Consider the following 25,423-nt stretch of genomic DNA (forward strand, 5'->3'; position numbering starts at 1 on the left):
TCACTAATACAAATATCAACTGATTAAATTCAAAACCAATGTGTCAGTCAGTTTGACTCACGCCTATTAATTTTAATGTCAGATGGAAAATCATGTCACCGAAAAACTTTCCATTAAGTGATTTTAGAGTTTAGTTTTTAACATTGGCTTCTCAAATGATTCACGCTGTCGGTGAATACAAAAAAGGTAATAATGTCCACGAAACGGTGTGTATTGTACGATGCATTTTTGTTTTCTTTGTTTTAATTGAGGCATTTAAAATCATCCATACATTGCTACCTGCTATTGACCCAAAAACAAATACGCCCACTCCCCAGCATCAGAAACTCAGCGTCATCATTCCCACTTCCTCAGCTCTTCTTTCCTCTTTAAATCTACCAGCCAAACAAAACCCATCTGTTTTACAAGAGTAACACAGTCATACGACAGCAAGTGTGATGTTTTAGTGTATAGTGTAGCTCCAGGAGATGTCAAAATGTACATTAATGCTGACACCTTGTAGAATTGTAATGGATTTCATCCCCAGTGGAAAAAGTTAGATTTTCTTTGAATAAAAAACGGCGCTAGTAAGGCGGCTGACACACCACCCCCAACAGATACAAGAATTAAAGTTGGGTATAACCCAAATATGGTGCAATTAGATGAAATTACACCCTTCTGTTTGAAGACAGATTTACAATATTAAGGTTCAGAGAGAGCGCAGCTGCCTTTCAAATCATCGCTGTCCACAATGTCCCATGTAAAGCATCTCGTGTCTGAGCCACACCCAAATTACACTTTGTGTCATGTATCCGCGCACTCATTCATTATGTCAGTTCAACATGGCTGCAGTCAGAGGTTTAGCATGCATGCTCCTTGTTTATGTAAGGGCCGGCGATCTGTAACGGTCATCGACGTTCAGACTTCTTTTTCACTCATCTTTGCACAAAGAGAATGTCAGGTAAAAGAAAACAAAATATCTAATGCAACACCAGGCCTCGGGGCAATGCATGCAATTTGCCCTGTAATGCTGGGACCATTGGCATTTAACGAGAAAAAAGACAAGCATTTCTTTGTGGTCATTAGGAGCCGGTTGTATCTAGCAGCTGACAGCCACAGCCGCAGGTACAGGGCTGTTTCACTTAGAAGAGCCAATGATGAATTCCGCTAGAACAAACATCAACTTTTAAACAAACGATACCATGTTTTTTAAAAAGGTTTACACGTAGAAGTAATGTATTCGCTTTTTAAGTTGATTACCGTCCCAAAGCATAAACAATGCGGATGTACATAAATGAAGACAGCTAGATGTAAGCATATTTATTGAATCAATGGTTTGAATGAATTTTTTTTCTCTCTTATTGCGTGTAGTGAGATGAACTGTACTTATTTATTTATCTATTCTGCTGTAAAAATGGAATAAGCACCATATCCTTGTAATGATCGAGTGCAGCAATCGGGATGAGGGAGGTTGGGGATTAGGACAGGGGCAGTGAAATAAAAAATGTTCTGGAATGATTTTCAACTAGTGTCTTGGTCCTTTTTTAATGACGTTGAATGCAATTTTTAATGTCAGGATGGTAACATGAAAAAAGACTTTGAACTATCCTCCAGATTAGCAGTGATGAGAGGAACTCATAAAGTACAGTACCAACCACAGTATCAAAATACTCCATTAAGTAAAGGAATAGGAGTATTTTAAACTTAATGCACTTCACAAATCTATTTACACTCATATCAAAATATTATTTTATTTTCTAAAGGTAAGTAATATTGTTTTTAGATGCAAGAAAGACTGTGTTCCTCTGGCCCTTTGTCACACAATCAATCTTAACATGTGATGAGAACGGCTCTTAAAGAACAGTTGAAGAGAGAGCAGGGGAAAAAAATGCATCAACCCAATGAGCTAAACTAGCACCCGGAATAGTGGTCAAAATGGTTAAAATATCTTGCCAAAGTTCAAACTCAACATCACAATGAGGATGAAAGGTCATTTAAATGACTTTGAACATGGCATGGTTATTGGTGCCAGGTCTAAGAATGTCAGAAACTGTTCCCTTACTGGGGTTTTCCCACAGAACCGTCTCTAGAGTCTACAGAGACTGGCCTGAAAAACAGAAAATATCCTGCGAGCAGCAGCTATCTGGGGAAATGACCTGTTGATGCCAGAGGTCAGAAGAGAATGGCGAAATTGCTTTGAGCTGATAGAAAGGCAACAGCAACTCAACCACTCACTACAACCAAGGTATGCAGAAGATCATCTTTGAATGTGCAACACACCAAACCTTGATCCAAATTGCTACAATAGCAGAGGACCACAACTGTTGTCACTCTTGTCAGCTAAGAACAGAAAACAGAGGCTAAGATTTGCACAGGCTCACCAAAGCTTGAACAATAGTAGATGCATGCATGCATCCTGCCTCTGCTGGTGTAATATTAGGGACATTTTCTAAGCACGTGAGCTCCTTAGTACCATAATTGAAATGCCACAGCATACAGCAGAATTGCTGATAATGTCTATCCCTTTATGACCAGTGTACCGGTCTTCTGATATCTCTTTGCAGCAACACGCTACAGTATGTCACAAACCTTTAATCACCTCATGTTTCTTACTGTACTCAAATACTTTCCAGCACCTTGCTGAATCTATGCCACCAAGAATTAAGGCAATTCTTAAGGCAAAAGAAGAAGCTTAGGGGGCTTTACCTAATGAAGTCTATCAATGCTATGTTAAGCTAGGCTGAGTTCTTTGTTTGTGTCCATTTCTGAAAACGAACTTTAAAACTGACCCAGTTTTACTATGGCAGGGCGGTGATTTCACTTTTATCGCATCTGTCAAGGCATGGCAAACATGAAGGTCGACATAAACGCTTACCAAATCTTTCCAGTTTCTAAATAGCATACAAATGCGAATAAATCGCTTCGGTCGTGCGTTAAAAGTGGTGATTGGCAGCTGATCACATATTCTGCAGGTGTGCTTGGTTGCTAAGTAACGCACAGAATGGTCAGGGGATGATCAAGGCAGAACTTGAAGCATTAGATTAAATACACTCTCTCCTAATTATATTTTTTACTAGTGTCATTAGCTGAAGCAGTTTTATAGTGTAGCAGTTCACTGAATGGCAAGTGATTTGATCTTTAAGTCAGTTTAATTGGAAATGGATCGATACAAGCGCCAGAGTAGACTCCGTTGTGACAGTGGATTACCTATCAAACGAGATACACCCGTGAAACCAGCGCTGACCAGACGAGACCGTAAGAAAAACACTGTTAACGCAGTCTACATTAAAACGTTAAACTTCAGGTGGCTTACTTGTTTATTTAAAAGTTAAAGTTTTAATCTTGGTCTGAGCCTAGTTCTCATTGTGATGGGAAATATATTATGAACACCTTCATGTTTCTTATCTCAGGTTTTAACTGCTTTTCTAAATCTGTTAAATCTACTTAGTGTAAACCTAAGAGGCGATCTAATATATCTATTGATTGTACACTTTAAAAAAAGTGTAAATAAAGGCAAAGCCATTTTCTGTTCTCATTAAATTGTTCTCTGCATCCGTGCTTTCAAACTTTAAGAGCACAGGAAACTTCTGTTCCGCAAGCATTATGAAGCTTTTCCAGAAGAACCTGAGAGGGAAGTCACGAATGACTCCACTGTCAAACCAAAGAGCCCAGTATCTGTAAGTGTGCCCAGATGTTTTGTATTCATGTAAGATTAACAGTCACTGATGTCCAATATTTACTAGCTCACAATTATGGGTGACAGGAAGAAAATATGAAGGAATCTACGTGGAGAAAAAAACAAGTGAATGTTGATGCTGAAGCCACAAAGAGTCCCCCAATAAATTGGCAAGAAGTTAAAGTGACATGTGCATTTTGTTCTATAGAACACATACATCAGATTATGTGAGAAAAGAGTGAAGAGCAATTATTCAGAAAAATAAGGAAATTAGTGTTTGGTTGACGATTTATGTGTTGTAACAGCGCTTCTTGGCGATAAGTCTTATACTCTATTTCCCCTTAATGGTGCATTATGTGGGTGAACAAGTATGTGGGTGAACAAGCTGCCAAATTTCTCTGCCAGTGCCAGACAGATATATTGCCCTGAAGAATTATTACAACAAAAAAATCAGCAACCAAAGACAAATTTGACTGAATAGTTTAATAAGTATAAAAAAGCATTAGAATCATATGCTATAACCTTCAGTCACCAGATTACAGTTTTATTTACTCCCCTTTCTATGCTTATTCTTTTCACTCAGGCCAACACTGTACACCATAAATCTACTTTTAGCTTAAGCACTCCTGCATTTACTGAAACTACCAGACACAAAGCAACCTTACCTGCCATTCAGGTGACTGTAGTAGAGGCTCATGAAGGTGATGAAATGTCGGGTAAAGAAGACAAGCAAAGCTTGGCAGTGACGCCAGAAAGCTTCACATTATCGAGCATGGAGACTGCCACAACTTTCAGCTCTGGTGACACAGAGGATGAGGACTTTTTGGACTCTGCAACTTCTAACGATCTTCCCTCTCCAGAGATCTTCAGAAGAGAAAACAAGGGTGTGTCTGAGTGTATGTGTACATTTTTGTATGTCCACAGCCACACTTGGTCTCTCACTTTTTTTTGTCTTGATAGTGGAAACCTTCAATTTTTCCATTGAGGAAGACCTGCTGGATCTCCATCGTCACATAAAAAACTCCACTTTGTTGGATGTCAGCCACGCTGAGAGCATACACATGCATCATCCCCCTAACCTTTCTACCATCCTGGGTAATACTGGGAAAAAATCTCAGACACACTTTAATTTTCTCTCTTTTTTCAGTTCAATAAATTCCACTTAAATGAACAAAGATGTTAAGAGTATAACTTTATTCATACTCAGTCGTGTTTGATACGTCTTTTTTTTGCAAGCTCCTTAGACTCCATCTGATAATTACATTTAAAATGTTTCTCTTTTAGAAGTAGCAAATGAACAAAAAAGGAACAGTAACTTTGTTTTTATAGCATATTTTAATGTTCTTAGAAAAAATGCCAAGTATGCTTTAATTAAATGCAGTCTTATTTATATGCGTACCCAAACCATACCCATGTGTCTGAAAAGGAGTAACTCTGTCTGCAGATGCCTCCACTATTCTTGCTGAAAAGACCTGTGAGATCAGGTAAGTCTTCTCAGTTGAATCTCAAAGTGTTTAGTACTTGTGGCTCACGCAATTTAACTGCTTCATTCCTTATTATTTCTTTATCAAGCAACAACAGAGAAGCCGGGTCTGCTGCTAAAGTACAAAATGACTCGTTGAAATCAGGTAAAGGCTCTCATTTCATAAGAAACATATCTTCCTCAAGTAGTATTCAGAGCATGACTATTATTGCAAACTACACTTGCCGACCACTTTAGTAGGAACGCTTATTCAATTCCTCATTAAAGCAAATGTATAATCAACCAATCACATAGCATCAACTATGTGCATTTAGGCACTAAGACGTGATCATGATGACCTGCCGAAGTTCAAACCGAGCATCAGAATTGAGAAGAAAGGTGACTTTGAAAGTAGCTTGGTTGTTGGTGCCAAACTGGTCTGAGTATTTTATAAATTGCTGATCTACTGGGATTTTTCCACACATCCATTTTGAGGTTTTACAGGAAATTGTCAAAAACAAAGAGGGAATATCCAGTGAGCAGCAGTTCTCTTGGAGAAAATGCTTTGATGCCAGAGGTCAGAGAAAAATGGCCTGACTGCTTTGAACTGATGGGAAGGCAACAGTAAACAAATATTTAGAGCATTGCAACCAAGAGGATCTCTGAATGCAGGGCTCACCAACACTGAGTGAGAGAAGATTGGAACAATGTTGCCTGGTCTGATGAGCCTCGAGTTTTTCTGCACAGTATTCACAGGCTAGAATCAGATTTTGGTGTTAACAAAATAAAAGCATGCCTTTTTAGCAGTAGTTCGTGCTGCTGGTGGTGGGGTGGTGTAATGGCATGGAGAATATTTTTCTGGCACATGTGGGCCCCTTAGTACCAAGTGAGCATCATTTAAATACCTGATTTCAGTCTAATAGAGCACCTATGGAATGTGGTGAAACAGGAAATCCACATTATTCATATGCAGCCAACAAATCTGCAGCAACTGTGTGATGCTATCATGTCAATATAGGCCAAATTCTTTGAAGAATGTTTCCAGCACCTTATTGAAGTCAAGGAATTTGGGCAGTTCTGGAACCAAAAAGGGGGCCACAACTGTACTAGCAAGGTGTACCTAATGAAGTGCCTGGCAAGTGCATATATTTCATATGTATTTTAATATCAACTCCACACACAATAAATAAATAAATATTGTATAATTGTTATGACTACTTTTGTGGTTTCTGTCCTAAATTTGCAGACAAAACCTTTAAGAGGAAAACCCCACCAAGAGTAAGAAGTCATCTGCCCATTTATTTACATCTGTTTAAATTTGATATGATGTAGATCATTTTTATTTTGTTAGAAACAAAAGTAAGAGGGATCACAGCCATGATCGAAATGATTTTTATTCCACAGCTCAGCTACAGAAGACCTATCTTGTGTAAGAAGAAGGTTTCATTCAAAAGCCCTGTAATTGCTGAGACCTTTGATGGAAAATGCATACCAGCCTCAAAGTTAATGACTCCCAGTCTCAACAAGCCATTGCAAATGTCCAGCCCACCTGAGGAGTTGAAGCCTGATGCAGAGATCAGCTCGGAAGAAGAAACATTAGCTCTGACCATGTTGCTAAAAAGGTCTGTCAAAACTATCCATAAGAAACCCAAGCTCTTTGACTTTGCCACTGACAAGGAGAGAGATACTCTCTTTCAGGTCATGAGAGAAAGATGTGTGAAACTCAGAAGTGTTACTTTATTTCCTTTCACAGCTGTTTAGTGCACGAACCATCTTTCCTGCCACATTTGAAGCTAGAATAAGAAAACAGAAAACTGTGGCTTTACCCCCTCATCTGGATTAGATTAGTCTAATTGTAGAAAGTCCTATATGAAAATGGTCTGTAAGTACTTAAAAGAAGGAGAGAAGAATCTATGGAACAAACTTTAAACTAGAAAAATTTGCATTTCCTGCGAAAATGCAGTGTGGATGCTTTAAAGCTGAAGCTGTCTGCAAAAACTAGCTGAAAAAGCTGAAAAGTTGCAGAAATTGTAAAAACTTTGCAGAAGCAAAGGAACTTTGCTAAAAAGTAATAACTTAGCAGAACTGCAATATCTTAGAGGAAACATAATACTTGGCAGAAATACAATAGCATAGCAGAACTTGGCAGAAATATTGTAACTTACCAGAAACACGATAACTTCTCAAATATACAAGAATTTAGGAGAAATAGTATAAGATAACAGAAAGAATATATTTAGCCAAAAATACTTAAACATTACAGAAACACTATGATTTAGAAAAATAGTACAACATAGCAGAAATACTGTGATTTACCAGAGAAACTGTGATCAAATATGAATATTGTAATTTTAAATTAATACTATGTTTTAGCACAAATACTATAATTTGACAGAAATACTATCATTTGGCAGAAATACTATGTTTCAGCACAAATACTCTGGTTTAGCACAAATATTATAACATAGCAGAAATACAATTATATAGCAGAAATGCTATATTTAGAAAGAGAAATATAATATAGTAGAAATAATATGATTTAGCAGAAATACTGTAATCAGCACATATACTGTAACATGACAGAAATTCCTCCACTTAGTAGTAATACTATAACATAACACAAATGTTATGATTTGGCACAAAAACCATGATTTGGCAAAAATACTATGATTTAGCAGAAATACTATGATTGAGCAGTACTACTACCAGTACTAAGTACTAAGATGTAGTAAAAGTACTTTGATTTAACAGAAATACAATTATGGAGGAGTAATACTTTAAAATGGGAGAAATATTGATACACACACACATACACAGAGCCTAAAGGGAACAGTATTTGTGCCATGGAGTGTTAACAAGAATGTGAGGTCCATATTAGAAAAGCTGGTAAAATCATAAAAAAGTTTGCAGAATTGTAATAAATGATGAATATGAATTACTGGTCTGTGATAGTGTATTAATTTGTAGGGAAAAAAACATGTTGACCAATGTGGGATTGAACCCACGACCTTTTGGTTAAAGACCCGTGTCATTACCAACTGCGCCACTGGGAAAGAGAGCGGGCGCCTGGAAGACAGGGTCATGAGCAGTCAGAATTAGATCGCGGTGAGAGGCGCGCTGAGTTACAAAACGTCGTGTAACTCAAAAACTAGGTGGACTAGAAACATAATTCTTGTACTGGGTCAATCAGCGGACTTTGGTGTACTTTGACTGCGATTTTTATTGCTCTTTGTACAACCGTTGCTGAGATATGACGAGAGAAGAAACGGCAGACCTCAGATATGATTGGCTGGCTGGGAAGCCGTGCAGGCCCTGATATGTAAATTTCAGGGCTAAGTGTCTCAGTCCTCACAGAGGATTGGCTGCCTGGGGACCTGGCAGTAATATATAGAAATAGTATGATTAAGCAGAAATACTATAAAAAGCAGAAATACTATAATTTTACAGAAATACTATAATTTAGCACAAATACTATATTGTCACGGGGGTGTGGGGAAGGAGGACCCAGGCGCAGTGCTCTGTGTATAAACAGTGCGTTTATTTACAGTGTGTGGAAATAACAACAAATTCCCGTGCTTTCCCCAGACTCCCGTGTTGTGTCTTCTCCCACTGTTTGTGCTCTCCGCTCCCGTGTCTCAGCACTCCCCGTGCTGGCTGCTGTCTGGCACTCCACCCCTCTCCTCTGGACACAATAGAAGCAGCCGTCAGGACACATACAATCGCGGGCATATACACACACACTAACCAAGCACAACTGGATGACTGACGTGGAGTCTCACGCAATGATGCCGCGTCGGTGGGAGCTCCAAGACTCTCTTAAGTAGCCAGAACCAAAACAAGCAAAAACAACAAACAACAAACCCTCCCAGGTCACAGTCCCAAAGTCAGACCGCGCATCCCGCAGCGGCGCATCCCGCTCGCCGATCTCCCCCGGCTGCGGCGCGGGCTCCTCCCGCTCGCCGAGGTCCCCCGGCTGCGGCGCGGGCTCCACTCGCTCGCCGAGCTCCGGCGCGGGCTCCACCTGCTCGCCGAGCTCCGGCGCGGGCTCCACCTGCTCGCCGAGCAGCGGCGCTGGCTTCTCCTGCTCGCCGAGCAGCGGCGCGGGCTCCTTTGGCAGCGGCGCTGGCTTCTCCTGCTCGCCGGGCAGCGGCGCTGGCTCCACCGGCTCGCTGAGCTCCTCCGGCAGCAGCGCTGGCTCCACCGGCTCGCTGAGCTCCTCCGGCAGCGGCGCTGGCTCCACCGGCTCGCCGAGCAACTGCTCGGGCATGCGAGCTCCACTGGCTCGCCGAGCTTCTGCTCGGGCAGTGCGAGCTCCACCGGCTCGCCGAGCTCCTGCTCGGGCAGTGCGAGCTCCTCCTGCTCGCCGAGCTCCTGCTCGGGCAGTGCGAGCTCCTCCGGCTCGCCAAGCTCCTGCTCGGGCAGGGCAGGTCCGGGTGGCGACGTAGCAGCCGGTGAAGAAGATGGCAGAAGGGTGACTGCAGGCGGATGAGATGACGGCGGTGCCACAGCTGCAGATGTTGAAGCAGCGAGTGGTGTGGAGACCTCTGACCGAGGTGATGTTACCTGCGCTGTCGGCTCGTCCACTGCAGACACAAAACCAGATGGGGAGGGAAATGGAAAATTGTCCGTACTACTCACCACAGCCGACTCTTGAGAAGTTCGTGGATTAGGCTGCGGTGAGGAAAGCCGGTGGAGCGAACGTCGTTTCCGTGTAGACGTCGGGGCCGGCATCTCAGGCTGTGAATCCACCAGCGGTCCGGGCCGGTGAGCAGCCTGAGGAGGAGAGTGGAGGTGGAGGGTGGAAAGCAGGAAGTCCAGGACAACTGGATTGAGGGAGTCCACCAGCCAGGGGAATTTAACAAGTGTCTCCACATATGTACAAGCATAGAGCAAACGGGGAAGCAACACCAAAAATATATAGTAATACATATAACTAGTCCATAACTGCTCAGGGATCCTGGGTTGCTCAGACCCAGAACCCTGACATATATTAAGCACAAATCCTATAAAAAGCAGAAATACTATAATTTAGCAGAAATACTATATTAAGCACAAATCCTATATTAAGCACAATTCGTATAAAAAGCAGAAATACTATAAAAAGCAGAAATACTATAATTTAGCAGAAACACTATAAAAAGCAGAAATAGTATAATGTAGCAGAAATACTATAATTTAGCAGAAATACTATATTAAGCACAAATCCTATATTAAGCACAATTCGTATAAAAAGCAGAAATACTATAAAAAGCAGAAATACTATAATTTAGCAGAAACACTATAAAAAGCAGAAATAGTATAATGTAGCAGAAATACTATAATTTAGCAGAAATACTATATTAACCAGAAATACTATAAAAAGCAGAAATACCTTAAAAAGCAGAAATACTATAATTTAGCAGAAATACTATATTAAGCACAAATCCTATATTAAGCACAATTCGTATAAAAAGCAGAAATACTATAAAAAGCAGAAATACTATAATTTAGCAGAAACACTATAAAAAGCAGAAATAGTATAATGTAGCAGAAATACTATAATTAAGCAGAAATACTATATTAAGCACAAATACTATAAAAAGCAGAACTACTATATTAAGCACAAATCCTATAAAAAGCAGAAATACTATCATTTAGCAGAAATACTATAAAAAGCAGAAATACTATCATTTAGAAATACTATAACACACACAGAAAGAGAGAGAAGCCAGTTTTTAGGTCAGTCAAGCAGCCTGGGAGCTGCTAAATTTGAATCCACCAATCAGAGAGGCTGTGTACTTTTTTCCCGCCAAAACAGGTGCAGCCGTTTTTACACACGCAGCAGAGAGGCAGGATTTTTGCAGTCTATTTCTCATAGTGAGGACTAAACTCAAACAAATGACCATAATTTCCTAACCGTAGGGGCTAGAACGATCATTCTTACACCGTTTTGTTCAGCAGAGATGGGGGAATCTTCAAGTGTTGACAATTTATCATTAAAATATGAATTATTAAAGATATTTGACTTCTAATGCACCATAACTGAGTAGAGGCGAAGCAAAAACTGCCTTGACTTGCCCTCAAACAACGCTTTCTAACTCTAAATCTATTTGGAGTATCGATATCATTCTTTCACCGTAAGAGACAGCAGGCTTTGGTGAACAACCATGGAAATTTTCAGGTCTTTGTGGAAATCTATCAAAAAGATATGACGAGAGAAAAAAGTGGCTCATTTCCAGAGTTTGAAATCTGAAGAAATCTGAGCGAAGGACAAATTTCCTACCCTCAAACAAGTCTAACTCATCTCAGAACGGTAATAGGTGAGAAAATAATTCTTGAATTGTGAGCGTCAGGAGTGTCTGAAGATATACTGGGACAAGCCTCATGTCTTAACTTCGCTTCGTTAGGGAGATATGACGATTCGAATATGCCTCTCATTACAGAAATCAAGCGGTGATTTTGAACAAACTCTCCATTGACTTTCTATGGAGAGTTTTGAGACTTTGTGTTGGTCTGAGGAGATTTGCCAAAATTCTATAAATCCCACAACAATGATAGTGACATTTTCTGAAAGCCAGCAAAAATACCTACGTTTTGATGTATAATTTGTGGAAGTTGAGTGAAAATTGAGCAAGTAGCAAGAAGTTGTTCGGACATGAAGAGAAGACTGCGAAACCTTACAGTGGCTCACTTAGAACCAAGTGCATAGCAACCATAACAACGCATGTATTTTGTGAAAAATCACAATTTTGCAACTCAAAACTTTAAGAGGGATAAAAATAAAACGGTAAAAGATTTGAAAAAGCTGATTTATACCTGAATAGCCCAATAATTTGAGAACATTTTAAAGTTTGAATGGTTGTTCTACGTGAAAATATGAGGAAGTAGTTAAGTTTCAAAAACAAGCAAATTTTAGCAGAATTGCGGAAGTTTCCCATTCATTTCAATGGGACAAATTAAAGGAAAAAAGCTTAATATTTTAAAAAGTATAATAGTGAAAGATACCAAAAGATATAGCCGGAAAGAGCAAAAATAGCAGAATAGTTTAAAATTTGAATGGTGAAAATAGCACAAAAATTGTGGAAGTAGTTAAGTGCCAAAAAGTGTACGGAAGCAACTAGAATAAAGTATAAAGAATAAAGAGAAACAGGAAAACAATAGTGTGGATGCCTTAAAGCATCCACACAACTAGAAAAATTTGCATTTCCTGCGAAAATGCAGTGTGGATGCTTTAAAGCTGAAGCTGTCTGCAAAAACTAGCTGAAAAAGCTGAAAAGTTGCAGAAATTGTAAAAACTTTGTAGAAGCAAAATTACTTTGCTAAAATGTAATAACTTGGCAGAACTGCAATATCTTAGAGGAAACATAATACTTGGCAGAAATACAATAGCATAGCAGAACTTGGCAGAAATATTGTAACTTACCAGAAACATGATAACTTCTCAAATATACAAGAATTTAGGAGAAATAGTATAAGATAACAGAAAGAATATATTTAGCCAAAAATACTTAAACATTACAGAAACACTATGATTTAGAAAAATAGTACAACATAGCAGAAATACTGTGATTTACCAGAGACACTGTGATGAACTATGAATATTGTAATTTTAAATTAATACTATAATTTAGCACAAATACTATATTAAGCAGAAATACTATAATTTAGCAGAAATACTACAAAAAGCAGAAATACTATAATTTAGCAGAAATAGTATATTAAGCACAAATACTATATTAAGCACAAATTCTATAAAAAGTAGAAATACTATAAAAAAGCACAAATACTATAATTTGACAGAAATACTATCATTTGGCAGAAATACTATGTTTCAGCACAAATACTCTTGTTTAGCACAAATAACATAGTAGAAATACAATTATATAGCAGAAATGCTATATTTAGAAAGAAAAATCTAATATAGTAGAAATACTATGATTTAGCAGAAATACTGTAATCAGCACATATACTGTAACATGACAGAAATTCCTCCACTTAGTAGTAATACTATAACATAACACAAATGTTATGATTTGGCACAAAAACCATGATTTGGCAAAAATACTATGATTTAGTAGAAATACTATAATTGAGCAGAAGTACTAAGATGTAGTAAAAGTACTTTGATTTAACAGAAATACAATTATGGTGGAGTAATACTTCAAAATGGGAGAAATATTGATACACACACACATACACAGAGCCTAAAGGGAACAGTATTTGTGCCATGGAGTGTTAACAAGAATGTGAGGTCCATATTAGAAAAGCTGGTAAAATGATAAAAGTTTGCAGAATTGTAATAAATGATGAATATGAATTACTGGTCTGTGATAGTGTATTAATTTGTAGGGAAAAAAACATGTTGACCAAGGTGGATTTGAACTTATGACCTTTCGGTTACAGAACCGTGTCATTACCAACTGCGCCACTGGGAAAGAGAGCAGGAGCCTGGAAAACCGGGTGATGAGCAGTCAGAATTAGCTCGCGGTGAGAGGCGAAAAACGCCGTTTTATGGAGTTACAAAATGTTGTGTAACTCAAAAACTAGGTGGACTAGAAACATAATTCTTGTACTGGGTGAATCAGCGGACTTTGGTGTACTTTGACTGCGATTTTCATTGCTCTTTGTACAACCTTCGCTGAGATATGACGAGAGAAGAAACGGCAGACCTCAGATAGGATTGGCTGGCGTACAAGCCGTGAAGGCCCCAATATGCAAATTTGAATGCCTGAGCCCTCAGATATGATTGGCTGGCTGGGAAGCCGTGCAGGCTCTTATTTGTGAATTTGAATGTCTCAGTCCTCACAGAGGATTGGCTGCCTGGGGACCTGGCAGTAATATATAGAAATAGTATGATTAAGAATAAATACTACATTTAGTAGAAATACTATGTTTTAGCACAAATACTATGAAAAGCAGAAATACTATAATTTAGTAGAAATACTATATTAAGCAGAAATAGTACAAAAAGCAGCAATACTATAAAAAGCAGAAATACTATAATTTAGCAGAAATACTATAAAAAGCAGAAATACTACAATTTAGCAAAAATAATATATTAAGCTCAAATCCTATAAAAAGCAGAATTACTATAATTTAGCAGAAATAGTATAATTTAGCACAAATACTATATTAAGCACAAATATTATATTAAGCACAAATTGTATAAAAAGCAGAAATACTATAAAAAGCAGAAATACTATAATTTAGCAGAAACACTATAAAAAGCAGAAATAGTATAATGTAGCAGAAATACTACAATTTAGCAAAAATAATATATTAAGCTCAAATCCTATAAAAAGCAGAATTACTATAATTTAGCAGAAATAGTATAATTTAGCACAAATACTATATTAAGCACAAATATTATATTAAGCACAAATTGTATAAAAAGCAGAAATACTATAAAAAGCAGAAATACTATAATTTAGCAGAAACACTATAAAAAGCAGAAATAGTATAATGTAGCAGAAATACTATAATTTAGCAGAAATACTATATTAAGCAGAAATACTATAATTTAGCAGAAATACTATATTAAGCAGAAATACTATAAAAAGCAGAAACACCTTGAAAAGCAGAAAAACTATAATTTAGCAGAAATACTATATTAAGCACCAATCCTATAAAAAGCAGAAATACTATATTAAGCAGAAATAGTATGAAAAGCAGAAATACTATAATTTAGCAGAAATCCTATATTAAGCACAAATCCTATAAAAAGCAGAAATGATATAATTTAGCAGAAATACTATAAAAAGCAGAAATACTATAATTTAGCAGAAATACTATATTAAGCACAAATCCTATAAAAAGCAGAAATACTATAATTTAGCACAAATACTATATTAAGCACAAATCCTATAAAAAGCAGAAATACTATAATTTAGCAGAAATACTATAATTTAGCACAAATACTATATTAAGCACAAATCCTATATTAAGAAGGAATCTTATAAAAAGCAGAAATATTATAATGTAGCAGAAATACTATAATTTAGCAGAAATACTATATTAAGCAGAAATACTATAAAAAGCAGAAATACCTTAAAAAGCAGAAATACTATAATTTAGCAGAAATACTATATTAAGCAGAAATACTATATTAAGCACAAATACTATAAAAAGCAGAACTACTATATTAAGCACAAATACTATAAAAAGCAGAAATACTATCATTTAGCAGAAATACTATAAAAAGCAGAAATACTATCATTTAGAAATACTATAACACACAGAAAGAGAGAGAAGCAAGTTTTTAGGTCCGTCAAGCAGCCTGGGAGCTGCTGAATTTGAATCCACCAATCAGAGAGGCTGTGTACTTTTTCCCGCCAAAACAGGTGCAGCCGTTTTTACACACGCAGCAGAGAGGCAGGATTTTTGCAGTCTATTTCTCATAGTGAGGACTAAACTCAAACAAATGACCATAATTTCCTAACCGTAGGGGCTAGAACGGTCATTCTTACACCGTTTTGTTCAGAAGAGATGGGGGAATCTTCAAGTGTTGACAATTTATCATTAAAATATGAATTATTAAAGATATTTGACATGTAATGCACCATAACTGAGTAGAGGCGAAGCAAAAACTGCCTTGACCTGCCCTCAAACAACGCTTTCTAACTCTAAATCTATTTGGAGTATCGATATCATTCTTTCACCGTAAGAGACAGCAGGCTTTGGTGAATAGTCATGGAAATTTTCAGGTCTCTGTGGAAACCCATTAAAAAGATATGACGAGAGAAAAAATTGCCTCATTTCCAGAGTTTGAAATCTGAAGAAATCTGAGCGAAGGACGAATTTCCTACCCTCAAACAAACGTAATTCATGGCCAAATGGTAATAGGTGAGAAAATGATTCTTGAATTGTGAGCGTCAGGAGAGTCTGAAGATATATTGGCACAAGCCTCATGTCTTAACTTTGCTTCGTTAAGGAGATATGACGATTCGAATATGCTTCTCATTACAGAAATCAAGCGGTGATTTTGAACAAACTCTCCATTGACTTTCTATGGAGAGCTTTGAGACTTTGTGTTGGTCTGAGGAGATTTGCCAAAATTCTATAAATCCCACAACAATGATAGTGACATTTTCTGAAAGCCAGCAAAAATACCTACGTTTTGATGTATAATTTATGGAAGTTGAGTGAAAATTGAGCAAGTAGCAAGAAGTTGTTCGGACATGAAGAGAAAATTGCCAAAGGTACAGCAGCTCACTTAGAACCAACTGCATAGCAACCATAACAACCCATGTATTTTGTGAAAAATCACAATTTTGCAACTCAAAACTTAAAGAGGGATAAGATGAAAATGGTAACAGATATGAAAAAGCTGAATCATACATGAATAGCTCAATAATTTGTGAACATTTTAAAGTTTGAATGGTTGTTCTAGGTGAAAGTATGAGGAAGTAGTTAAGTTTCAAAAACAAGCAAGTTTTAGCAGAATTTTGGAAGTTTTCCATTCATTTCAATGGGACAAATTAAAGGAAAAAAGCTTAATATTTTAAAAAGTATAATAGCAAAAAATAGCAAAAGTCATAGCGATCATTAGCAGAAATAGCAGAATAGTTTAAAATTTGAACGGTGAAAATCGGCTGAAAATTGTGGAAGTAGTTAAGTGCCAAAAAACGTACGGAAGCAACTGGAATAATAAAGTATAAAGAATAAAGAGAAACAGGAACTCAATAGTGTGGATGCCTTTGAGGGCATCCACACAATAAAGAATAAAGAGAAACAGGAACTCAATAGTGTGGATGCCTTAAGCATCCACACAATAAAGAGAAACAGGAAAACAATAGTGTGGATGCCTTAAAGCATCCACACAATAAAGTATAAAGAATAAAGAGAAACAGGAAAACAATAGTGTGGATGCCTTAAAGCATCCACACAATTATTATTAATAAATACTGAATTATTTATGCAATAAGGGGAATAACACAAAGCCTGGGTGTATGTTACCAGCTTTTATTAGCTCGAAGGATGGATTATATACATCACAGCCAAATACTGTATATAAAAGTTGTCTGTGGTGACATCAACTACTAGTTGATGCTTGTTGCGACTCCTCGAACTGAGCGATCAACTTGCCAATCAAACAATAAAGGGTAAACTGTTCTCTTCACTCAATTTACGAAAAAAATCATGTTATAGTTGAAAAGAAAAAGATTAAAACTAAAAATTGAAACCATAAATTTATCTGGAAAGTGTTAACTGAGGTCACAGATAAAAACTTCAATACAACTGAAATTCTCTTTTCAATCAGTGAGGTTAGCTCTTGCTAGTTGTATTGGTTTCCACATTAGCTACTCCCATCTTTAAAATGCGATCACTTCTCATGTCGATAATGGTTTGGCATTTTTTGTTTCTACGTGCAGCTTTATACTAACAGGCAGGCCTGGTTTGGTTCCAGATAGTAATCTCAGAAGATGTTTTGAGTGCACCTATTTTTGAACTGTAAAGCTCTCTGCAGAAAGAAAAACCTTTAAAGAAGTAATTGGGAAGACCATGAATTTCTTCCATTCTTTAATATGGTTGTATAAAACATACTTTAGTAAGATAAAGTTCTAACCACACCAACGAATCTCCTCTTTTCCCAGGCTGAGCTGACATTCGAGCCATCATTCAACCTGATCCTCCTACTGTAATCTGTGTGTGTGTCTCATCTTAACAAATGTGTAATTGAAGCTCTGGCACATTGCGCTCCCATCTGAACAACTGAGTGCTGCAGTCAACATGTCAGCATGTGGCATTTGTCCCCAGATGCAGTGATTTGTTGAATTCCAGTCATCTCTTTAAAAGGCTGTTAATAGCTCTGATTTCATCAGTGGACAGAGGAGAAAGACTGTAGCCTCTCAGCTCAGGTTTTCCTGCAACAGTAAGACACAAAAAAGGTTAAGAGATCATATAAGACTGACTTAAAATAAATGTAGTCGTAGGAACAGAACAATAGAGATCACTGTGACTGAGGACTTTCCCCAATAATAATATGAAGGACTTCCCACAGGAATAATGACTGAGTCATAAGCCCTCCCTGCTTATTCCTCCTAATCTAAAGGTATCTGACTGAAGGCAGATTGGACTCAGTTTCCTCTCCTGCTTCCAACAACAGAACCACTGGGAGAAATTATGCGAGTTTAATGATGTAAAGCAATGAAACCTCCATCAGATAACACTGCACTTCCTGTACAAATAAGTCACTGGAGACCACACAAGACATTTTTGCTATGGAGGCTGCAGGAATATTCCAGATGTCATGGAATTGTTTTTACAGACAGCAGACTCCACATAAAACACTTAAAATGTTATTATATATTCAGACTTTCCACACATCCTTCTATCTATTACACTGACTTATGGCTGCTTCAAACCTATGACTTTAACAAATCCGAGCCATAAATCCTAAAATACATTAGTAGCTATTTATACTTCCAAAAACAATCTGTAGTTCAAAATTTGGTGTAGACGCTCATTATGAAGATATTCTGGACCAGACCAGACTAGGTATGAAAATATGACCAGTATGTAAGGATTAAATGCAGCACAGTGTCTCTGTGTTCAGATCTGGTTTGGTTGTTAGGGGTTGTGAAGGATCCCAAACATCCTGCACACCTTCCAAAACCGTTTGGCATTTTATGAGGCTGTGATCCCAGGACCCTCATAAAATCTAATTGATCGATTGAACTTTATTGTGTGCAATGTTTGGTTCTTTCCCAATCGCAGTTTATGATCAAATCTATCTTTCAAATAGACTTTCTGGATTGTTTCCTCCTGGGTACTGACTAGTAAGAGCTTCAGAGGCCTCTATTTTTCTATACAACCAGAATGAAAGTGATTTTCTTCATATATTCTTCACATTTAACTAATAATACTCGTGAGTTTTGGGGGTTTATTGGGGGAGGGGTTACCAGGATGTCCTTCAAGGTGCAAATTAAACAAACTAATATTGCTTTCCTTTATGTGTGGAATATTATTAAAATTAGAAACAGCTGGTCAGAGTGTCAGACTCAAATGTTTAGACTGAGACATTTTACTGTTTCATGAAAGATATTAGCTCATTTTGAAATTGATGGCAGCAACACATCTCAAAAAAATGAGATGGGGCAACAAAAGGCTGGAAATCTAAGTGGTACTAAAAAGAAATAACTGGATGAACATTTTGCAACTAAACAGTTTAACTGTTAACAAGTATTATGTATTATAGTAAGAGCATAGCTTACTTACCTTGCATCTCATTGAGACGATTCACTTTTGCTTTCAGCCCTTTGCGAAGATCATTTATCTCTTTGTCCAGCTGCTCCTGGTCTACACACCACAACAAAGATCAAAGAGTTTAGGGTGATGTGTTCTTAATAAAACTGCACATGTAAGAGTCAATGACTTAGAAATGTTTTACCTTTCTGAATCATCTCTCTTGTCTTGGATTTGGGGAATTTGATAAACATGCTTCCCAAGCAAACCTTGACTTTCTCTGCAAATGTGAGCAGTGTTTTATGTCATTCATTGCATAAACAAACATAGAATAAACTTTACACCTGGCTGTCCTATCACTGTGAGGTTTTGTGTTTTTAACAGCTTCTGTTGTTTGACTCTTTTAGTGGCACAGCTGCTGGGAGAGGCTGCTCACCTGAATCTGCCACATCATGTTTCAGGGCATTGAGTGCCTCCCTGTTCCTGTTTCTCTTTGTGTCCAGCTCCACAATCTAGAACAACAGACGGTATTAGTTAGCAACATATATATATATATATATATATATATATATATATATATATTAGAAAAAATGTGGTTTTCTCTCATCCTGACAACTTAGCTAGCTTAGCAGCTAACGTCACTAGCTACGTTAGCATACCTCTGTAACGTACATAACAATCCTCCCGTGTGAACGTCCTCAGCTCAGTATTTACTTACCTGCTGTTTAGTGGTGAGAACATCTTCAGCTGCCTCTTCGACTTCTGTCAAATACTCCAAAACACGCTGGGACACCTCGTCCATGGTTGCAGTGCCGCTCCCAAAATATGTCCGATGTGAAACAACAGCTGAACACTACAAGGTCCGCTCGGAAACTGGCCGCAAATGTTTCTGTCATTTCCAGCCGTTTCACGAGAACGCTCATTTCTACATTTCAGTTGAAAGACGTGGCTCCTTCTGCAGCACATCTCATGTGTAGCAATGTTATGTGGAAGAGTTGATTTCAGTAACTGTACTTGTGCAATGCGAGAAATTATTTGATTTGATGATGATTTCGCCTCTTTGTACTTCTTTATGTGCTTGGTAAATTATCTCACGCGTGTACTCTCTAAAGCTGCAGGGGGACCGATAAACAGCAATATTTAAACACTAAATTTAGAGACATTTCTCTGTCAGTTTTGGAGCCACCCCTGTAGACTCTTGGCTTCGCATTTGTATTTTTTTCTCTCAGTAAGTAGATAAGTTTCCTCACAGGATACAGCAGAACTATATACCACTATTACCATTGTTACTCTGCTGCAGAATAATTTGAACTGTACAAAACATAAAAATCTCCCTGTGCATAAACACAGACTAGAGAGGGAGAGCATTTCAAACAGAGGGACAAAGAGCTCGTATCTGTTTTAATAACTTTGAGGAGATTTAATATGTGGTCACCTCAGACTGTGCATAACAGACAGACATAGTCTTTGGCTTGATTCAAGCCATGTGCACACTGGAATTGATTCGCTCATCTCGCATCACTTTGAGGCTGACAGCTGGTTGTTCCCAGTCATTCCAGGCTCTTCCGTATTTATTGCCAGGTCATATGTCAGCCAGTGTCATTCTTAACTCTTACTCACTTGACAGCTGTGAAGAGTTTGCCGCGAGTCCTATCCAGTTCAGTTCTAAGTAACCACTCATGAAACAAAGTTTGAGAGACCCGAGATAACTTTTTTCAACCTCAAGGCCAACAAAACTAGCAAGAGACTGACCTTTCTTCCTTTTTTTTCTTAATCCACAGCGACTGTCTCCGTGGAAAAAGTTGTTTTTAAGTCTAAGTTTTTTAAGTATTTCAGCTCACCTTATTTTTAACCATCATCACATCTTAGGAAACACTTTGGAAATGTGCCTTCCTCATCAGGCACAAATATCTCTTTCATCAGTCAGACTTTCCTCTGCTCTCTTCCTTTTTAGTGTTGCAGGCTCTTACTGTTGTCTCCACTTCACCTTGAGGTACATGTTTCCTCATATGGGGAAATGTCGCAGTATGCAGACTGCAGCAGCAAGCCAAGCATGTTGATTTAGATTGATTCAAATTGATGCTAAGAACAAAAATGATTTGTGCACGTTACCTTTTGTGCAAGGTAATAACGTTTAACATCCATACAACTGTAAGCCTTTCCACATCCAGAGAAAGGTAGCTCCATCTTTTCTGTACAGTCTATAGGCATTACCGATTCCATGTTGCACCAAAAGTGACTCGTCTTCAAAATATCCGCTTCTGTTCCCACGTTATGGCCAGACTTGTGTTTTTGCATTGGATGTTTAATGATCTGAACAGACATTTGTGTCACTTCCTTTCATAGATCAATCTGATCAGTTTATCCTTTAGTCTGATCCAGATTAGAAGAAATCCCTGTCATGATCTGACTGAGTGGCTGGTGTTTTGTGGGCGGAGCCTTGGGTCCTCACCTGTTCTGCTCACCTGCCATCCAGTCAGCGAGGCAATACTTAAGGCCAGCGCAATCATGCACTCTCCGCGATTTTATCAGCTACCTCATGGAGGTAACCCAGCCTCGCTGCTTTGTAACTTTATGTCTGTTCTGTACTTACTTTGATTTAACTGTTTTCAGTTTCTCCACCACAACACTGCTTAAGTGACCTGCGGCTCAATTCTCACTACATTGCTACCTTCCTCTCGGAAACTAAACTTTTCTCCGCCCTCACCCTCAGTTTCCTGGAAACATCACTCGATCACACACCTCTTGCACCCCACGCTCACCACCTACAAGTAAGCCTGCGAGTCCAGTATTCACCTTTTCTCCCCGCTCAGCATCATACACCATCTTCACAAGACTGTTTGGTATTCTTTAATAACTTTTGGTGATGTTTGCTGCTTCATTCAAAAGACTAATAAACCTGAATTGCTGTAAATCATATCATATGATCACATACAGTACACGATGCTCTCTGGGTTCTTTTAAATAAAGCACAAACTTATCAAACTTGGATGTCCAGCAGCTCTCTCCCACATCTGTGTAAACATCCCCCACAGCACAGAGAAATAACATCACATTAACAAATGAAGAGTATTGCTGACTGTACATTCATAATAAAACTTTAAGGTGATGACAGTATGTAACATTCAGATTACACATTCATCACTACGCCTGCTGTTATGTGACAAACTCCACCTGTTTGGGCCTGCTTGGCCTCTGTATAGGAGAATATTTGGATCCTGGTAAATTGTCTATTATTGCAGTGACAGCGTCAGGTTTTATTTCCTGTTCTTTGAGGTTAGCCGCTCTCCTCCTCTCAGCTCCGCCTTTTCTACACTCGGAGCCGCTCCGTTTTTTCTCCCATCCGTTCTGTTTCCTGTCTCCTCCACCTCTCCTCTGCTCTGAGCCGCTCCTCCTCCGAAACCCGCCCATCCTGTAGTCCCACACATCCCCTTTCCGGGCAACCTCATTACAGTCGCTGGCAGTGTGTTGAAGGCTGGTGGCGGCACCTTGGATGGGGTTGCGGATGTTTCCTGATGCCTGCATTCTCCTCAGGTGGCTGTTGGTCCGCACGGGGCTGCTGAACCTTTGGGCTTGTGAGCGCCTGTCTGAGGAGTGCACCCGGCTCTCGCTGTAGCTCCTTTTCGGGAGTATTTTGGGCTCTAGCGGAGCACTCGGCCTGGACTGGCGGTTGTGGCTGTAAGTCGAGCAACAGCATGGCGCACTACAGCGGGAGCAGCGGATGCGGCAGAGAGCGCAGGCGCAGCCGGAGAGGAGGGTGGAGTGACTAGCCAGGGAGGAGAGGAAAGTGAGGGGGAAGGCACGCTGACACTGGAGGATGCACTTGGGAGAGCTGAGACGTGATGTGGCGGCAGCAGGGGACCTGTGACAGCTGGATATCACTTCTGATACTGCCGACTTCCCGCTCTCCTCCTGGACGGTCTGGATCTGACGCCACTCCAGCTGCAGCAGCTTCTCCAGATACCTTTCCAAAGGGCCCACAGGCCTGGGCCGGGGGGTACCTCGGCCTTCCACGTTGTAGAAAACAGCCAGCTGACTCAGGCTCCACGAATTAAAAGGTGGAGGGAGGAAGTCTGGGAAGTCAAAACCTCCATGGATCTGCAAATTGGATCTGTGGCTGTGAGAGGAGCAGTCCTCGGCCTCGATGACCTCTGGCCTGAGCTCGAGCCGAGGAGGAACACGGCCGCAGGCTGACACAGGAAGTCTCTCTGACTCAGACAAGTCGGTGTCGCTGTCATCTTCTCCATGGCGACTCAGGCGTCCGACCTCCAGTTCTGGCGAGCGTCTTTCCAGCTGCTCAGTGCTGCAACCACACATGCAGTGGTGGGAGATGGCTGCTGTGTGTTTGCCCTCTCTGCTCCCCGCATGCTTGTGCTGTCTGTGGCTGGAGCGCTTAGTGACCGGCAGCACCTTTGGCTCCATCCTGCCCTCTGTGGGGGGCACTGGAAGAGGCTTTGACTCTGAGGATCTGTGAGCACTGCGAGGCAAAGCAAAGCTATTATCTGAGCGCTGAGACAGCAGCGAACAACACAAACTTTGCACAAACTGCGACCTCACCTGTGTTGAGAAGTATTGCGTTTAGCTGAGGAGTTGTTAGACTTGTGCTTTCTTCTTTGTTGCAGCCTCTGCAATTACAGACACATTATGTTCAACTTATCACTTAAACATGGTCATGGTAATGTTATTACCATGGTAATGTTATTACCTTGGTAATAAATTGAGACTTGTTGACATTTTGCCTGATATAAATAGTAGCTATTGTGCCACAGAAATGTGTCATTATGTGGAATTAAGGGAAAAATAGCGACATGTAAACAACACTCACTGCAAACGTGCAGGTGTGACTTTAACAGCAGCTCTGTATCTTGTATGACAGCAGTCACTATTTAATGTACCATCATATAAAACAGAACCGGAACACCAGCTCATTTGACTGATCTTGTGTGTGATACAGTGATCCGATCCACACTCACTTTCTCGCTGTTGTTTTCCTGACTTGGGAGCGCGTGCTGCGGCGCTGTGGGCTTCCTCTGAGACTGCCGCCTTCCCATTATGTTACTTGAGAGAAATAAACAAATCTTCCGAGTTAAATGTGACCGATGAAACACATGAAATGTAGAAACAGCAGCACAGGGCAGACATGGCGGTCTTCTTTGTTCACGCACGTACACAGTGAGCATTTACACATCAAAGTGCAGTCACACACCACCGACATCCAGCGTCTGCGCCGCCACCGAGGACACGGCAACAAACAGCAGCCATGTCTTCATCCGTTACCACCGTGTAACCCCAATAATAAGCATATCTGGCGGTACCTGCCCACATTAGGCCCGATGCTCCACAGATCCTTCTTCCATTTCCTCTCCCTGCTGGAAAGCCTCTCGGCACACCGCTGTGCCACTTGCTCCTGCAGAATGGTGCCCATCCCAGCTTCCAGCGGGCACCAATGAAATGGGCGAGTGAGCTGTTCACGCGAAACACGGTGCTGTGATCATAATGAGTAGTGGGCTGAAATGAACCAAACACAACTGTGTTTAGGTATGGATCCCTGTGTGCGATTCACCTGCCGCCCAGCAGGGGGCAGTGGGGCTCACAGACGCACGCGCGGTTAATGTGCTGAGTGGTTCATACATGTACCGGCAGCTTAAATGCCTCCGTGTATTTAAAATAAACTGAATGTAGCGAGCTGATCGACAGCTTTACCAGTCCGACCCACTCAACGTGAAATGTGCTCAACATTACCTGGAATGAATTTGACACCTTTGGTTTATACTGAGGACAATCAGTTCAATGATTCACAAGAGAGAGGACCCAATGCACACACCAGAGAGCTAAACAATAAATAATACACATAATGTATTGGGGGGATGTGCAGGAACCTGGATCAGAGCATTTGACTGTTTCTTCTGTGACTTCCTTGAAGACTAAAACTAAAATAAAATGTGCTAAACTAAATGTAAAATATACTCAGTTCATACCAGATACCTGCTATCCGGTTACTGAGTTTATATTAGAGAATAAGAGAATAAATTAAATGTATGTAACGCACACAGAGGTTCTAGGTCTGACCAACCGTCTCGGCCGTGGGAAAAAGATGACAACCAATAAAATTCTAAAAGATAATTTATTAGTACAATGGTCAA

General features: G+C 39.5%; 3 protein-coding genes across 6 annotated transcripts in view; 1 reads left to right on the forward strand and 2 right to left on the reverse strand.

Annotated features, from left to right (window-relative positions):
• LOC146519207 (uncharacterized) overlaps positions 1 to 24,883 on the reverse strand; it is a 72,673-nt gene extending 47,790 nt beyond the window's left edge. The window contains exons 1-4 of one of the 2 annotated variants that reach the window (XM_085159910.1): positions 24,596 to 24,883; positions 24,254 to 24,338; positions 23,838 to 23,905; positions 21,972 to 23,757 (exon numbers count right to left, since the gene is read on the reverse strand). In XM_085159910.1, coding sequence (XP_085016036.1) covers positions 22,437 to 23,757; positions 23,838 to 23,905; positions 24,254 to 24,338; positions 24,596 to 24,705 — 1,584 coding nt within the window. In that variant the 5' untranslated portion in view covers positions 24,706 to 24,883 and the 3' untranslated portion in view covers positions 21,972 to 22,436. Of the gene's footprint in view, positions 1 to 21,971; positions 23,758 to 23,837; positions 23,906 to 24,253; positions 24,547 to 24,595 lie in introns of those variants that run through there. The other variant, XM_085159909.1, reaches the window with a different exon arrangement.
• LOC146519213 (uncharacterized) lies at positions 2,910 to 12,393 on the forward strand. Of its 3 annotated transcripts, none has more exons than XM_085159912.1 (9): positions 2,910 to 3,234; positions 3,553 to 3,656; positions 4,239 to 4,539; positions 4,616 to 4,750; positions 5,100 to 5,139; positions 5,228 to 5,283; positions 6,364 to 6,395; positions 6,522 to 6,739; positions 6,871 to 12,393. In XM_085159912.1, exons 1-9 carry the CDS (start codon positions 3,138 to 3,140, stop codon positions 6,917 to 6,919), a joined length of 1,032 nt encoding a protein of 343 aa, XP_085016038.1. In that variant the 5' UTR covers positions 2,910 to 3,137; the 3' UTR covers positions 6,920 to 12,393. The 3 variants fall into 3 exon arrangements, 2 of the variants coding, with proteins under 2 accessions (XP_085016038.1, XP_085016037.1); XR_014874134.1 differs by having other exon boundaries at positions 2,914 to 3,234; positions 6,522 to 12,223; positions 12,289 to 12,393; XM_085159911.1 differs by having other exon boundaries at positions 2,914 to 3,234; positions 6,522 to 12,393.
• Positions 17,042 to 20,247, reverse strand: LOC146519214 (p53 and DNA damage-regulated protein 1-like). Its single transcript, XM_085159913.1, has 5 exons — positions 19,999 to 20,247; positions 19,717 to 19,792; positions 19,486 to 19,560; positions 19,314 to 19,394; positions 17,042 to 17,959 (listed from the first exon to the last, which is right to left on the reverse strand). The coding sequence occupies exons 1-5, from the start codon at positions 20,080 to 20,082 to the stop codon at positions 17,877 to 17,879; spliced, it is 399 nt and encodes a 132-aa protein (XP_085016039.1). The 5' UTR covers positions 20,083 to 20,247; the 3' UTR covers positions 17,042 to 17,876.
• Positions 24,884 to 25,423: the final 540 nt, after the last annotated feature.

The sequence above is a fragment of the Neolamprologus multifasciatus genome, chromosome 5, assembly GCF_963576455.1.
Source record: "Neolamprologus multifasciatus chromosome 5, fNeoMul1.2, whole genome shotgun sequence".
Taxonomy (NCBI): Eukaryota; Metazoa; Chordata; class Actinopteri; order Cichliformes; family Cichlidae; genus Neolamprologus; species Neolamprologus multifasciatus.

What these genes read in the sequence shown, in the direction of transcription:
- LOC146519213 (XM_085159911.1), top strand. Translation starts at nt 3,138, where the DNA reads ATGGATCGATACAAGCGCCAGAGTAGACTCCGTTGTGACAGTGGATTA. An exon ending in AGCGCTGACCAGACGAGACC is followed by an intron (nt 3,235 to 3,552) that starts GTAAGAAAAACA and finishes TCAAACTTTAAG; the next exon opens with AGCACAGGAAACTTCTGTTC. An exon ending in AGAGGAAAACCCCACCAAGA is followed by an intron (nt 6,396 to 6,521) that starts GTAAGAAGTCAT and finishes TTTATTCCACAG; the next exon opens with CTCAGCTACAGAAGACCTAT.
- LOC146519214 (XM_085159913.1), bottom strand. Translation starts at nt 20,082, where the DNA reads ATGGACGAGGTGTCCCAGCGTGTTTTGGAGTATTTGACAGAAGTCGAA. An exon ending in TTCTCACCACTAAACAGCAG is followed by an intron (nt 19,793 to 19,998) that starts GTAAGTAAATAC and finishes CTGTTGTTCTAG; the next exon opens with ATTGTGGAGCTGGACACAAA. An exon ending in ACATGATGTGGCAGATTCAG is followed by an intron (nt 19,561 to 19,716) that starts GTGAGCAGCCTC and finishes TCACATTTGCAG; the next exon opens with AGAAAGTCAAGGTTTGCTTG.